At 48.4% G+C, this 15,847-nt stretch overlaps 1 protein-coding gene across 1 annotated transcript in view; it reads right to left on the reverse strand.

Annotated features, from left to right (window-relative positions):
• LOC144752568 (poly [ADP-ribose] polymerase tankyrase-2-like) overlaps positions 1 to 15,847 on the reverse strand; it is a 281,081-nt gene that overhangs the window by 72,385 nt on the left and 192,849 nt on the right. The window contains exon 14 of the mRNA XM_078640457.1: positions 7,715 to 7,860. Coding sequence (XP_078496583.1) covers positions 7,715 to 7,860 — 146 coding nt within the window. The remainder of the gene's footprint in view (positions 1 to 7,714; positions 7,861 to 15,847) is intronic.

Raw genomic sequence — 15,847 nt, forward strand, 5'->3', positions numbered from 1 at the left:
GGTCAGAACCAGCGGTGACCAGTTGCCTAAAGCAACAATTGGCCTGGGGAAGCTCACAAAGGCGGCAAGCCTTTGAAGCTTCCCCTTTGTGAACCCTACCATCCTGGGGGAGGAGGCTTGGCACCTCATTACAGGATGTGCATTGTTTCAGGCCCCAGAAAGCAGCAGGCTCTCAACCCAGGGGTCCCGAAACTGGTCTGGTGGTGGCAGCTGAAAGCAGCCCCTCAGCCTGGAGACTAGTGGTGGGTTAGTTTTCAGGGGGCATCTCTAAGATGCCCTCTGTGTGCACTGGTCATTAAATCCAACACTGGCATCAGTGTGGGATTAATGTGCTGAGAAGTTTGATACCAAACTTCTCAGTTTTCAGTGTAGCCATTATGGTGCTGTGGAGTTCGTAATGACCAACTGTGAGAAAGTGCCATCTTTCTTGCCTTGGTATGTCCCCACTTTTGTCTGAACTGCTGATGTGCTTTGACTGAGTGTGTCCTGGGTCACTGCCAAACAGGTATTCAGGGCCTGGGTTTCTTCCCTAAAAAGAAAAGCTATGCTGAAACAAAATACCCAATTGGCACCTCTGGCCACCTGTCAGCCCCTAGTAAATGGTACCCTAGGTACCCAAGGCATGGTGACCAGAGAAGACCCCTGAGGGCTGCAGCACTTATTGTGCCACCCTCAGGGGCCCCGTACCCTGGCACCCACACACTACCTTTGCAGGCACATCCCTGTGTGCCATGCCCACAGAACCCATTGCCCTGGCATACTTCAGTCACCCCTCTACCTGGGTGCCCTATGCCAGAGGTGAGGGCACAGGTGCATAAGCCCTGTGTCCCTACAGTACCCAGGGCCATTCCTGGGCACTGTAAGTGCAGTGATGCCATTTAAGAGTATATGGTGCTGGGAGGTTGTCATTACGAACTCCACAGCACCATAATGGCTACACTGAAGACTGATAAGTTTGGTACCAAACTTCTCAGCACATTAAACCCGCACTGATGCCAGTGTGGGATTTAATGTAAAATGCACGAGAGGGCATCTTAGAGATGCCCTCCAAAACCCGAACCTACAATCCACGTCTGGGCTGAGTGGCTGCAGAGACTGCCACACAGCAGACACGTTGCTGGATCCCTGGGTGGAGAGCCCCTGCTCTCCTGGGCCTGCAACAATGCACATCCTGGGTGAGGTGATAGGTCTCCTCCCCCAGGATGGACAGGGGGAAGCTTCAAAGCATACCGCCTCTGAGAGCTTCTCCAGACCATTTGCTGTACCCAGCAACTGGCCCCCCACCCGTTCTACCCCCACTCTGGCGGGAAGACTGGCGGGAAAAACTACGTCAGGAAGGAGGGTGTGCCAACCTTTGCCAACTCCACCCCTCAGGTGTAGGAGGCGAGGTGAAGCACGACCCCGGGCTCCGGCTATCTTGTAGATGGGGAGCCCTGCCCAATCCCAGCTAGGCTCCTGCCATCCTCCCTCAGGAGAGGAGCAGGCTAGGGGGTGTCCTCACCCCAGGACAGGGACCCATTGGTCCCTGCCCTAGCCCTACCTGTAACGCCCCTAAATTTAGTATTTAGGGGCTCCCTGAACCTTCCTTCCTCAGATCCCGATATCAAAAGAAGAAAGAAGATCAAGAAGAAGAAGACCCGCCGCGCAGCTGCTAACAACAGGACAACAACAACTGACTTGGCTGGCCCCAGCCCTACCAGCCCGTTAATCCTGGAACCTGCTCCTGCCTAATCCCGGCGACCTCCGCGGACAGCAACCTTGGGACACCCAGAGGACCTGCCTGCCTTGACCCTCTCGAAGATTGGGGATCCCATCAGCAGAGGCTCTGCTGCAACAACCCACCTGGTGCTCACCAGGAAGCTCCGGACCAGCCCCCTCTGCACCAGCCGAGCCCGGGCCGGGCCAACCCGAACAAAGACCACGAGGACGTCCCCCCGGCGACTGGGACCCGAAGTCCAGTGCCCAAAGACCCTCCTCGATGAACCAGCTGACGCCTGCAGACTCAGAACCAGGGGCCACCCCAAACGCGACCAGCCGAGGGTAAGCTTTTCTGACCCCCAAAGACACCCGGCGCCCCGCGGCCCCCTGTGCCTCCCTTTGGGGTACCTACCTGTGCTCCAAGATCCCAACTTACCTCTCGAAGTGTTGGTCGCCCCTGGAGAGTCACCGTCCCCGAGCCTGCAGCCTTTGTTCCTTTTTCAAGATCCTCATTGGATAACATTGAGCGCCCAACGGCTCAAAAGCACCCTGCACCCAGTCGCCCGAGTGCCGCTGGCTGTGACCTCACTGTCCTATCTTACTTCCCCCCCCTTGCCCTGAGCAAGTGACCAGGAGCCCAGCTCCCAGAGCCGCGTGGCCTGCTAGCCAGCCGCCACCAAACGAAGGCCCCCTTTCCCTCATAGGATAACATTGGGCCTACCGACCTCTGTACCTGGTAGCCCCTGCGCCGCTGGGACTGAACTAACCGTACTCACCTGACCCTGGGGGACCCCTGAGTCTACGCCCAGAACCCTAACTTCACCAACCAAGTACTCACCTGGAAACCGGTAATTCACTTACCTGCCTTTGGATAACATTGACCCATTTTGACTCGAAAAATTTTTAAGTGTGGAGTTTTGAAAACTGAAAATATTCCTATAAAATCAGCCAAAGTCCGAATTTGAAAATACCCACCTGTGATCAGGAGAGAAGCCAGCACTGTACCTTTCAGCCCAGTACTGAGCCACAAAATTAATCCCTTGCGGGTTTACTAGTAACCTGTATTTTCTCCATAGGAACCCATTGTCTGCTTTTCTATGAAATTTCTTCTGTCTACTTTTGAAAACTGCAAATATTCTTTAAAAATCGTACGAAATGCTGAAACGCAATTACCTACCTGTTTTGAGTTAAGCCCCCAGTGCTGGCCCTAGGAGACTAGTGCTGGGTTACAAAAGTAACGCGATCGTACTTTACCTGTAACCTGAATTTCCTCCCATTGAATAACATTGTCAGAATCACCTTGAAAACTTTCTAAGTGTGAACTTTTAAAACCGCTTTATATTCAGGAAAATTCATCACAGTAACAAACGTTTTTGCTAATCTGGTTTCAGCTTAGATCCCAGGACTGAATCTAAGATCTAGTCCTGGAACTACCAAAGTAATCCATAAAGTAATCAACTGTACTTTCCTATGAAAAACCCATTGAGCTCAATGCTAGAGTGTGGTTCAGAACTGTATTGCTTATTAGCTATCCTGTAATTATTGGGTGTACAAACGTATTGCTCCTCTGCAAAGTATTTACATGAGAGTACTCGTACCTTGAAAAGTATATTTTGATAACTGTTGGTTCTAAAAATAAAACAACTATATCTGAGGATATAACAATTGGCCTGGAGTTCAGTTCTCGAGTGTGTGAAACCTTTTGCTGACTGAGTGTGTACAACAAATGCTTTACACTGTCCTCTGGTACCGCATTACTGTTCGACCAAGCTACCACTTTGGAGAGTAAGGTCAGTTCTTACTTTAACCTCTGTTATACCTTTGGGGTTTGTGGACTCTATACACACACTGTACTGGCTTATTGTCCAGTATATATAGAGCCACTTTCTCACACCAACTCCCAGCACCATATACTCTTAATGGCAGCACTGCACTTACAATGTCCGAGAATGGACTTAGACACTGTAGGGGTACAGGGCTCATGCACCTGTACACTCACCACTGGTATAGTGCACCCACCTAGAGGGGTGACTGATCTAGGCCAGGGCAGTGGTTTGTAGGCATGGCACACAGGTATGTGTGCCATGTTGACTCTTCACTTTGTTCTGCACCAAGACATGCAGTCTGCAAAGGTAGGATGTGTGTGTGTGTGTGTCAGGGTACAGGACCTCTAAGTGTGACACAATAAATGCTGCAGCCCTTCTCTGGACACAGTGCCCTGGGTACCTGTGGTACAATTTACCAGGGGCTGACATGTGGCCAGAGATGCCAATTGTGTCTAGGCTTCAATACAGTTTTAGGGAAAGAACATAGGCCCTGGGTACCTGATTAGCAGGAGCACAGTGGACACTCAAAGTGCATCAGCAATTCAGCAAAAAGTGGAGGCAACCATGCAGAAAGAGGGCACTTTCTCACAATTGCGCATTTCCTGCGGTGGCGAAAAGATCTAACCACAGATTGCCTTATTGCTGAAAGATATCCTGGACACCTCAGCATGTAATTACTGTTTGTGATCCGCCAGGAGTGGCAGGCTGAGTTAATTTGTCCTGGTGTTCAAAGATTCTACCAGGTGGTTCAAGACTAGGGAAATGCCTCGTTGGACCAGGTTACTCCAGAGGCGAAACGCCTATTGACACTGGAAACACCTTGCCCTCTTGTAGTTCCACATGGCAGTGGTATAGTCTGTCAGAACATGAACTAGCCGTGCCTTGATTGGCGATAGGAAGGACTTCAGTTCCATGGGAATGGCATAACTCCAACACATTGACGTGGAGAGGAGTCTCGCGAGGAGATCAGAAACCTCTAATATCCAATTCCCCCAAAAAGAGTGATACATCTGTCACCCCATTAGCTCTGGGTGGTGTAAAGGAGAGGGGTCTGCCACTAGGCTTAATTGTGGTTGAGCACACATAGAGGTCTTTTGCAGTGTCCTTCGAGACAGTGATGGACTAGGATAGGTTTCCTGAAGCTGGGCCCACGGAGACCTCAACAGGTTTAACATCATCTGGAGATGGGTTACAACTAATTGTGTCGAGCCCATCGTCACTAGCCAGTAGTTGAGGTAGGGGGTAAACTGGTATAGTTTGACTTCCAAAGGTGTACTGCGACCACCGGCATCACTACATGAACACACAAGTGGCACTAATGAGGCCCAAGGAGAGCACAGAAAATTGAAAATGCTCATGGCCCATTTTGAATTGCAAGTAGCGTCTGTGGGACTACTGGAGGGGTACATCAAAGCTACTATCCAGTTGCATGAATCCAGGGCATATCGTACCTGGGCCAGCATAGGCATCTAAAATGTGTCCTTTTGCAAATAGGCATTAAAAGGCTAGACATTTAAAATGGGATGAAGGCCGCAGTCTTTTGGCACTAGCAAATAACAGGAATAACAGCCAGTTTCCATTTCCTGGGCTGGAGTCCTCTCTTTGGCTACTTTGGCCAAAAGAGCCTGCACTTCTTGGAGAAAAATGTACATGTGCATCGCTGACAGATGGTCAGATGTGAATGTGAGGTGCAGCGGGTCAAAACATAAGGCAAGGCATTGGCTTGTTGAACAGTCTTGATGCGATATTTTACTTTCCTGGAAAAAGTAACTGATCCTACCTTTCACAAGATTGTTGTGTGTCACTAAGGGCAGACTAAAGCAGTTTGGAGGCAGATGGAGGAGCAGGGGAACTGGGAAGTTTATTATCCTTAATGGCCTGGGTGCTGTCTCTGTAATCCCCACCAGAGACCATGCTAACTGGGGGTGGCAGTGGCCCTGGCTCGAGAGATACACCAATCCACTGCAGTTTCCTTGAGAAGGGGCAAAACTGGTTAGGATACACTCTCAAGGGGGTCGAAAGGCTTAGGGAATGGAACATGGCCAGGCTTTCTTTAAAGCATTCCAATGACAATCTAGTCTTCTAGGCAAGGCATGGGTGTATGTTGCGAGCAAGCAAGTGGCATTGGACTGACCAAAGAGTACAGCGACGGTGGTCCAGGGGAGAACACAATCAAATGGCAGGCCAAGTGAGTACCCAATTCACTGGCAATTTGGAAATCCAGATAAAAATGTCCATGCTCCTAATGTTGAAACAAATACTCCACCCTCATCCCCATGTCATACCCAAGGGCTGGTTGGCTCTGGTCAGACTGAAACCTTGTGAAGCGATGGACTGTGACTTCAAGACAGAGGCATAATTTTGTCTGAATCAGAATGAACAGAGGCAGAGTGCATCAGTACGGCACCAAGACACAACCTTGTTGAGGCAGAGGAGGATTCGGCTCACAGTTGCGCAAGGTGTGGTATTAACGCCCAGAGCTGATGAGTTTGGAACTGGGGAACCAGGTTCGAGTCTCTGCTCAGCTCTAAATCCGGCGATTATGAGCAATAACTTCACATCCTAGCGCCTACAAAAATGAATGTGTCCTTGTATAATGTAAATGGTTTTCATGTAAAGCGCTCCAATACTTTTGGGGTCACATTTGCTCAGTATAAAACAGCAACAAAAAAAACAAAAACATTTAAATCATGGAATTGGGGGACTTCCAATTATTGTTCCAAAACGAGGGGATGCAGTTGCTTCCACTGCCAGCCATTGTCTGGAATTCTTTAAGTAATCTTGATTCAAAGAGGAATATTCCAAATATACTATGACGACATATTATGGACTGGGTGTTAACATCCTGATTACGTTTGTAAGGTTTAAAAATTTAGAGTAGGGTGGTCAGAAAATTGTGATCAACTGTTAAGTATTAGTGAAAAGGGAAAGAGCCTATGACCTCCAAAATAAGGATTCAGTAAATCCTTTTTTTTAATTGACAGACAAAATCAGAGCTGTAGAAAAGGTGGGGTGGCATAACACTACCCTGTCTGCACTTGTGGAGACAGTTGACCCTTTGATAACACTTCCTTAGAGACATAAAAGATTGAAAAGTTCACTTAATAACCCAAGTAAGGCTAACCAAAAAGGAAGGTCAGATAGTCAGAGAAGGGATACGAGAAGGACTTAGGAGAGAAAATAAATTAGATCTCATTAAGAAATTAAAGACTGAAGGGGAGATTTTAAAGCTAAAAAGAGCTTAGGAATGCTAGCAGTTCCACTAAGGAACGTTATCACATTCTGAAGGAAATGGCAGATTGTGGGACCAAAGACGTTGTTCGTGATTTTCTGTTGGATTGGTGTAATACCAGCCAGGACTTAAAGAAGCAATAGCTCTAGGATGTACCTCCAGATTGATTTAGAGGAAGTGTTATTCTCTTTCAGTGCACATTTTGTATCCTCCTGGAACAGCTATGTGTCATTAATTCCACAAGTTGGAAATAGACAGCAGAACATCGCTACTGAAACCTTTAGTCTATACGAACTTTACAAGCCGTCGATACTTATCAACCAAGAAAGCTGTGCGTTTTATAAATGACCATTGGGGCACATGTTAAATAGTAAGTCATCTCCATGTTCATGACAATGTCAACTAAAAATTAATGCAATACCTTCTATTGGGAGTTCAGGTGCATCCAAGGTTGCATTACTTTGTCCTGATGACTTGTGCAGATTTCAGCTTGTGGCAACTTAAAAGTATGCTCTTGGAGAAACAGTTGTACACCTTTCCAAATACCTAAGCTATAATGTCAACGTATAAGAGTGTTATGTAATTTAAATTACAGCACTCTGATGTTTATGAGTGTTATGAAGCAACAATCAATGCAACCAAGTATTGTAAATAGTGTTAGGTTTGCATTCTTTCTTAGGCACGTTGGGGCATTACAGAACATTTCTATCACAAACTCAGAATTACTGCTTGTTTTCAAGATGAAATATTAAGAGTTGATGCACTTTAAGGACAAATGTCACAAAATATGAATAACCCATACTGAGGAATTAAATCTATTGAGAGTGGTAGCCTACCATAGATCAAGGCTACAGCTATAAAGAAGTATGGTTATAAAAGAGGAGCTTTATAAAAATGTTAAATCAAACCGACATATCAATTTTATTTATCAAACCATTGAAACATGTTTCATGCTCACCCTTTATCTTTTGCATGTACATCAGCTCCATTTTCAAGAAGATATTCTACAACAGACACTCTGTTATAGCCAGCTGCAAAGTGAAGAGGTGTGGATTGACGTCCTTCGATATCCCTGCAGTTAACACTTTGAGCATTACATAGTTTCTATGGACAGGAAACATGAAACTAAATGTTTACAAACAGTTTGTAAAGGATTATACTTTAAAAATGTTGTACATATTATATTTCGCATACATCAGTTATGTCTAAGATCAAACCTATGGAGGTCAATCTATGTGTTGGGAGGTGGGACATTTGGTAACTGACGGAGGGCAGCTGAGCAAAGTAAGGTCCTTTCCTTTTATCTAAACCAGAACCACGTTTCATAATAGAAACTTGGATCTGCATTTAAACTATTGTTTTGCCCGCATTTTGAAACACTCAATCACAAGTCCAGCCACAGCACTCCATTATACCATTCCATATTTTTACAACTACAGGGTTGTACAGGCCCCTCCAGCCAGGCGGACCATGGGGCATATTACTGCTACTTAAAATGTATGTTTTTACATAAAGTGGTGTAATGTTATATGTTATGTGTGTTAATAAGTGTGTCCAGTGAAACAAGTGTATTTACAATATGTTTTTAACAACATTCTATGAACAGAAACAGCAAAACCAGACACCGTTGGAACATTAACCACTGCCTATTGTTATTTATTTTAGGAGCACCAGGGCACTTATCATTGTTTTAATCTTCATAGGCACCAACTACATTGATCACCCACTGCCTAAGACCGTGACCTGCAGTATGTACTAATATGCAATCTACTTTTTCTCCCACAATACAGATACTGCGGGTACAGCATTAACCGTATGTATAAGTGAATTGCACATACAATAGATGTGCTTTCTACATTTTTTTCTATTTTTCACCTTGAATTTAGGTTTGAAACTTTTCAGTGAAAATCTAGCAATATTAGCCAATGGGAGAAAATTCAGGTTATAGGTAAAGTACGTTCTCGTTACTTTTGTAATCCAGTACTGGGCTCCTAGGTCCAGCACTGGGGTCTCTACTTAAGACAGGTAAGTAATTACGTTTCAGTAGTAGGTACGATTTTTAAAGAATATTTCAAGTTTTCGAAAATAGACAGAAGAAATTTCACAGAAAAGCAGACAATGGATTCCTATGGAGAAAATTCAGGTTACTAGTAAACACGGTTATGATTACTTTTGCAGTTCAGTACTTAGCTTAAAGGTACAGTACTGGCTTCTCTCCTGATCACAGGTGAGTACTTCGGAATTCGTTATTCGGGTGATTTTAGATGAATATTTTAAAGTTTCAAAACTTCAGCCAAACCAGTCAATGTTATCCTATGGCAGGAAAGTGAGTCATTGGTTTTCAGGTGAGTACTCGACTGGTGAAGTTGAGATTCTGGGCATAGACTCAGTGGTCCCCCAGGGTCAGGTAGGTACAGTTGGTACACCCGCAGCGACACAGGGGCGGCTGGGTCCAGAGGTAGTTAGGCCCAATGTTATCCAATGAGAGGTAGGGGGCCTTCTGTTGGTGGCTGCTGACTAGCAGGCCACGCGGCTGTGGGAGCTGGGCTCCTAGTCACTTGCTCAGGGCAAATGGGGAAGTAGGATAGGGTACAGGTTGCACTGCCAGGGGCACTCGGGCGGCTGGGTGCAGGGTGGTTTTGAGCCGTCAGGCACTCAATGTTATTCAATGACGATCTTGAAAAGGGAACAAAGACTGCAGGCTCTGGTACGGAGGATCTTCTGGAGCGACCAACACTTCGAGGGGTAAGTTGGGATCTTGGAGGATAGGTAGGCACCCAGGAGTTGGGCACCGGGGGCTGCGGTGCGCCGGGGGGTCTTTTGAGGTCGGGAAATCTTACCCTCTACTGGTCGCGGTCGTAGGGGTCCTTTGTCGTGAGGCTGCAGGCGTCGTCGGGGTCGTTGAGGAGGGTCCTTGGGCACTGGATTCCAAGTCAGAATCGCCGGGGGGACGTCCTCAGGGTCTTGATTCCCTCCAGTACAGGCCAGGCTTGGCGGGTGCAGAGTGTGCAGGGTTCGCGGTCCCGGGCTGATGCCAGGGCTTGTTACTTGCTTTGAGCAGTACCACTGCTCGTGGGAGACGCAGGTAGTCAGTCACAAGGCAGTCAGGTTCTCCGGGGTTTTTGAGGTTGCTGACCACTGGAGATGCTGGGGTTTAACAGGAGCAGGTTCGAGGGTCGACAGGCTGGTAGGGCTGGGGCCAAATCAGTTGGTGTCTCCCTCTTTTTAGCAGCTACACGGCAGGTCTTCGTGTTCCTTGATCTTCTTTCTTGTTTCGTAATCTGGATCTGTGGAAAAAGGTTCAGGGTGCCCCATAATACTAAACTTGGGGGCGTTACAGGTAGAGCAAGGGCAGGGTCCCTGTCCTGGGGTGGGTACACCCCCTAGCCTGCTCCTCTCCTGTGGAAGGGGGGCAGGAGCCTAGCTGTGATTGGGCAGGGCCCCCCATCTTCAAGATGGGGAGAGGAGTTGGCCTAACGGCTAGGGCGCTCGACCTCGGAATCTCGGTTCGAGTCTCGGTAACGACGCCAAAACCTCCTGTGATTCTGGGCAAATCACTTAATCTCCCTGTGCCTAAAATGAATGTGTGTCCGTCCTTGTCCTCATGTAACGTAACTGGTGCTATGTAAAGCGCTCTGATACCTGATTCGGTTCTGGTCTAGTTCGCGCTATATAAAACAATGCAAAAAAAAAAGATGGCCGGGGCCCGGGGTCATACTTCACCTCGCCTCTCCCACCTGAGGGGTGGGGTAGGCAAAGGCTGGCACCCCCCCCCCTTTCTGACGTAGGATTTCCCGCCAGTGTAGGGGTCAGAACTGGTGGGGGCCAGTTGTTGAATACAGCACTTGGTCTGGAGAAGCTCACAAAGGCGGAATGCCTTTGAAGCTTCCCCTCACCATCCTGGGGAAGGAGGCTTGGCACCTCGTCCCAGGATGTGCATTGTTGCTGGCCCACGAGAGCAGGAGCTCTCCACCCAGGGGTCCAGCACATGTATGCTGTATGGCAGCCTAGGCAGCCTCTCAGACAAGACGTGGATTGTAGGTTTAGGTTTCAGGGGGCATCTCTAAGATGCCCTCTGTAGTTCATTTTACATTAAATCCCACACTGGCATCAGTGTGGGTTTAATGTGCCGAGAAGTTTGATATCAAACTTGTCAGCCTTCAGTGTAGCCATTTATGGTGCTGTGGAGTTCGTAATGACAATCTCCCAGCACCATATATTCTTAATGGCATCACTGCACTTAGTGTCCAGGAATGGCCCTGGGTACTGTAGGGGCACAGGGCTCATGCACCTGTGCCCACACCACTGGCATAGGGCACCCAGCTAGAGGGGTGGCTGATGTATGCCAGGGCAGTGGGTTTGTGGGCATGGCACACAGAGATGTGTGCCATGTCGACTCTTTGTTTAGTTCTGCACCAGGATACTAACCATGTTGGATAATGGCTAGTATCCATTGGTCTGTGGTGATGGATTCCCATATTAGGTGGAAAAAGTGTCTGCCCCCGACAGGTGTGGATTGTTTGAGGGGGGAGGATCAGGTAGCCACTGCTTAGCAGTGGATGTTGCTCCACGTTTGGAGGCACCCCTGCCCCTTCCCTTGTTGTTTCTGCCTTTGAATGAACCTCCAAAGGAACCTTTATTGTAGGTGAACAGGCTTTGTTTTGGTGGGAGGGGAAGGAGTCTGAAGTGGTGGAGTTGTAGGCACCTCTGTAGCCTGGGCGACGAAAGGACCCCCCTGGAAGCTGTGGTCTAATATGCTCCCATGGCTTTAGCTGCATCAGTGTCCTTTTTCATTTTATCTAGTGAAGAGTCTATTTGTGGCCCAAAAAGACATCTAGAGTACTGAACGTTGAACCCCTGGTTTGAAACTAAAACACCTAAGCCATGCATGTTGTCCAAGGAGCATGGGGGTATTCACATTACTAGCAGATGTATCCGCAGCATGTAGTTCACATCGGATGGAGTTGTTGCGGATGGCCTGACCTTCTGTGACAATTTGTTGTCCCCTTTTGCTGTGTTCCTCGGGGAGGTACTGCAGCAGTTCCTCCATCTGATGCTAATGGGCACTGTCATAACAGGCCAGAAGAGATTGAGAATTGGCAATTCACCAATGATTAGTGGCCTGTGCTGCAACTCTTTCCCAGCAGCACCTATCCATTAACTTTCTAACGCGTCCACTGGTGGGGTCTGTGTTTGATCTCATGGTCACAGGTCCAAATTAAGGCGGGTTCACTCAAGATTTCATCCTTCTGCGGTCGATAACATGAGTACCACTGAGTTGGGTAACAAACACCGGTTATTCAGCACCTTGATACCCTTGGGTGATACTTGCGCTTTACAATTGCACGTTATTTATGTTGGTGGGACTTGACCCCTGATGAAAAAAGTAGGCCAGAAGGGGCTGCCTGGTATTTGTTGTCCACCCATGGGTTGATTACTCTGGCAAGGACTGGCTCTTTTAAAATTGCTGTATGCTTCATCAATTACAGGAAGCATGGGTAAATATTAAATGTCTATTCGTGAAAGACAGGGTGTTAAATAAAAAAATCCTGTTCCATGGATCTTTGTGAAGCTCAACATTGTGGAATGCAGCTGTCCTTTCCAGGTCATTGCTAGAGGTGGAGTCTTCTGGAGAGGAGGGATGAGCAGGATATACATCTGGGTCGTTAGGGGGAAAGAGATCAGGGTTGTATGCATCCCATGGGTCTGTATCCCTTAATGGACCTTGTAACTCCCCATTATCTGTACCTGGTGATCCTGGAGGTGTAGCATGAAGTGGGTCATGTGCTGGAGAAGTAAGGAGGTGAAGAAGGGATCGAGATGGTTGTGGGGGGAAGAGGAGGTGATGGTGGTGGTGGGGGCTGATGTGTAGGACTGGTGGCTCTGTCCATCTTCCTATTTTGAGGGATAGGGCTGTCCAGTGCTTCTTGGAAGGGCAGTTTCCTTTTAGGTAGTGGAGGACCAATGATCTGCCCTGTACCTTCCTGGATCTGAAATTTCCATTGCTGAATGTTCATTTGCTTGAGAATGGGTTCAACAGGACACAGAAGCAGTCGGTCTTCTTCTCGGTTGCTGCATGAAATAGGGCTGCTGGTGCTAGATAGGGCTGGTGCTGTTGGTAGGCAGGCCAAAAGGGCTGCTAGTAGTATTGTGGTCGATACCTCTGGTATCCTCTACGATATGAATATGCTCCTTGACCACGAGCTCTGTGAAAGGGTTTTTCATGAAACTGAACATTTCCTAGGGACCTAGGTGTCTCAGTATCTGCTTGGATTGCCTGTAGGGCATCAGTGACATGTTTACCAAATAGAGTATCAGTCGAAGGGCATATATAAAATTTTGGTTGAACGTCCAGTCTGTATGATGTAGCATTGAGCCAGCCCTGGCGTCTAAGTATAGCTGATCCTGCTAATTGCAGTAATCCTAAAGAGGCAATGTCCCTTGAACAGTCGATGATCCCTGATGACGACCTTTCCCCTTCACGTAAAATCTTGGTAGCCGCTGATTTTCAGTCTTCCGGCAAGAAATCCAGGTATGTGGCGATGTCCAACCACATCTGGCGATCATATCTCCCCAGAACAGCCAGAAAATTTGCTGCACGAACAGTGGTACCTAACATTACCGAAAATATCTTCCCAAAATTATCGAGACACCTGCCCTCTCTGTCAGGCGGAGTACAGATTGGGATGGGAGATTTTCAGATCAGCGTTGTGCAGCCTGGGTAAGTCACCAAATCTGGTTTCTTATGTCCTATAAGACAAGAAGGAGAGACTTCTGCTGCCTTCTATTTCTTATTTCTAGGAAGAACTGCAGTGACAATAGCTGGTGTCTTCATTATTTTCACTCCTTCCCCCCACATTTAGTCCACTATAAGTATTGGCCTCCCCGTTTTTCTGGACTGTTCTTTAAAAATCGTACAGAAAGCAGTCAGACTGCTGAACAGTGACTGGCATTCGGAAACGCTAGGCTGCTCTTTCCATGAGTGTGTGAATTCCACCAATATCCTCCGGTGGAGAATCCACTGGTTGCGGTCCTGTGGGTGAAGGTGGAGGAATAGGATAATAGGCCCATTCATTGGTGTCAGTTTGACTGTCTGGGATTTCACCTTCCTCCCTATCCGCATTGTCATCAGCATCGTCATCATATTCATTGTTCCTTCTCCTTTCTCTCAGCCACGTCCTGAAACGGCCTTCCCCTCCACTTGCAAACCAGACACCCACTGGAAGACTTCACAAAGTATCTCATGACATGGCTGTCAAACCAAAGCTCACAGAACCCCAGCCCCTGTAATCCCCCAGGGTTACATGTTGCGCTATACAAGAACTGATGTATGAGTTACTTACCTTCGGTAACGATGTATCCGGTAGAGACTATTCTAGCTGCAGATTCCTTCACGTAGAATTATCCCCAGGCGTGAGACTGAATCCGGAAACTTTTTGCCACAGCATCCCTGCGCGCCGGGGGGCGGGGAGACATCACACAACTCTGCCCAGGCGTCGTCCGCGCACGTGACGTCAGCGAGGTCACATAAGCCCCACCCCGGCGCGCCTACGTCAGTTTTCTTCGGAGAACTTTACTGCACCACAAGTGGAGCCACCAGACAAAAAACTGTGGGAGCGTGGGAACAGTGTGCGAAAGAGTATACAAAAAGGGAAGACCTCATAGGAAACAGTGCAACACCGCAGTGTCCAAGGGCAGGAGAGAGAGACGAACAGAGCAGAGCCCTGTGCAACCACCCTGCCAATACATAGACAGCCCCCCCCCCCACTCTCCCTCGGAGACAGGAAACCTGCGTAAAAAGTCGTGACACATGTAGCAGGCCTACAACCCACACCCCGAAACAAGCAAGGGAGACGGTCCCAACAGGCAGGACCAACCAACCTCCAACCACCCAGCATAGAGGCCAACCACCCCCTAAGAAACAGGGGTAAGGACGACCAAAGGACCCCAACTCAGAGAGGCAGAGGGGCCAGGACCCTTAACAGGAAAAGGAAGGAACGGAGGGTAGAGATTGGAGGTAAACCTCCCCAACCTGGAGCAGCCAGAGCAGCGGGGCATAGGAGCACCAGAACCCCAACTTCCTAGAACCAAGAAGAGGGAAGAACAGCAACCAGACAGAACCCCAGTCAAGAGCAAAAGAAGGTACTCACAGAGGACATAGCCCCCCCACCGGGAGGAGAATACCGAAGACCAGCCCAAGGGTCCTCGCAAAACGGGGAGGAAGGGCGGGCCATGAAGGAATCTGCGGCTAGAATTGTCTCTACCAGATACATTGTTACAGAAGGTAAGTAACTCATACAGCTGATAGAGACTACTAGCCGCAGATTCCTTCACGTAGAATAGATACCCTAGCAATACCCACAGGGAAGGAGGGTCTGCGAAAGGACCCCACCAGTCTGGACAGGACAGGGGCCCACAGGGGACCAGACCTGTAGACCAGGGAAGTAATCTCGTCCCTACCAGGCGAGAGGACCCCCCACAAGTCAAACACCAGCAACCCAAGAGGGATGTAGGAGGAAGGAAGAAGAGTGAAGGGGCCCACAAACTCCCTACAGAGGGACCAAGGGCAAGGCAGGGGAGGCCGAATCACTCCACCCCTAAGGCAACAGAACTTCCACCCAGCGCCAGGACAGGCAGAGGAACAAGAAGGGCCTAGAGGGCCCATGGAAAACCAAGGAAAAGAATGCGCCCACCTAGAAGGAAGGCAACCGGCCAGCCAGAACGGCAGCCTAAGCATAAGCCGCCAGAAGCAAGAAGGACACAGAAGCATCCCAGCTCTCAGCACAAGAGCAGGAAGGAGAGGGATGCCCAGACCCACCACTGCAAGGGTGACACACACAACCTCAAGAAGCAATAGCAACATACAGATACGCCATGGAGAACAGGCACCGAAGGCAACCAGCACTCCCCAGCAGAATAGGGTACCGTAAGTCCCAAGACACGGGTACCCCTCTTTGGAAGAACTTCTACAGCAGAGGAGAAAGCAAAAGCGTCACGGGGAAAAAAACAGCCCTGCAGAAAGGCTTGACATCAGCCCAAAGACAAACAGAAGGCCTAATCTCAGGGCCAAGTCTGTGTAACAATTCCTGCA

Source organism: Lissotriton helveticus, chromosome 5_1 (assembly GCF_964261635.1).
Source record: "Lissotriton helveticus chromosome 5_1, aLisHel1.1, whole genome shotgun sequence".
Classification (NCBI taxonomy): Eukaryota; Metazoa; Chordata; class Amphibia; order Caudata; family Salamandridae; genus Lissotriton; species Lissotriton helveticus.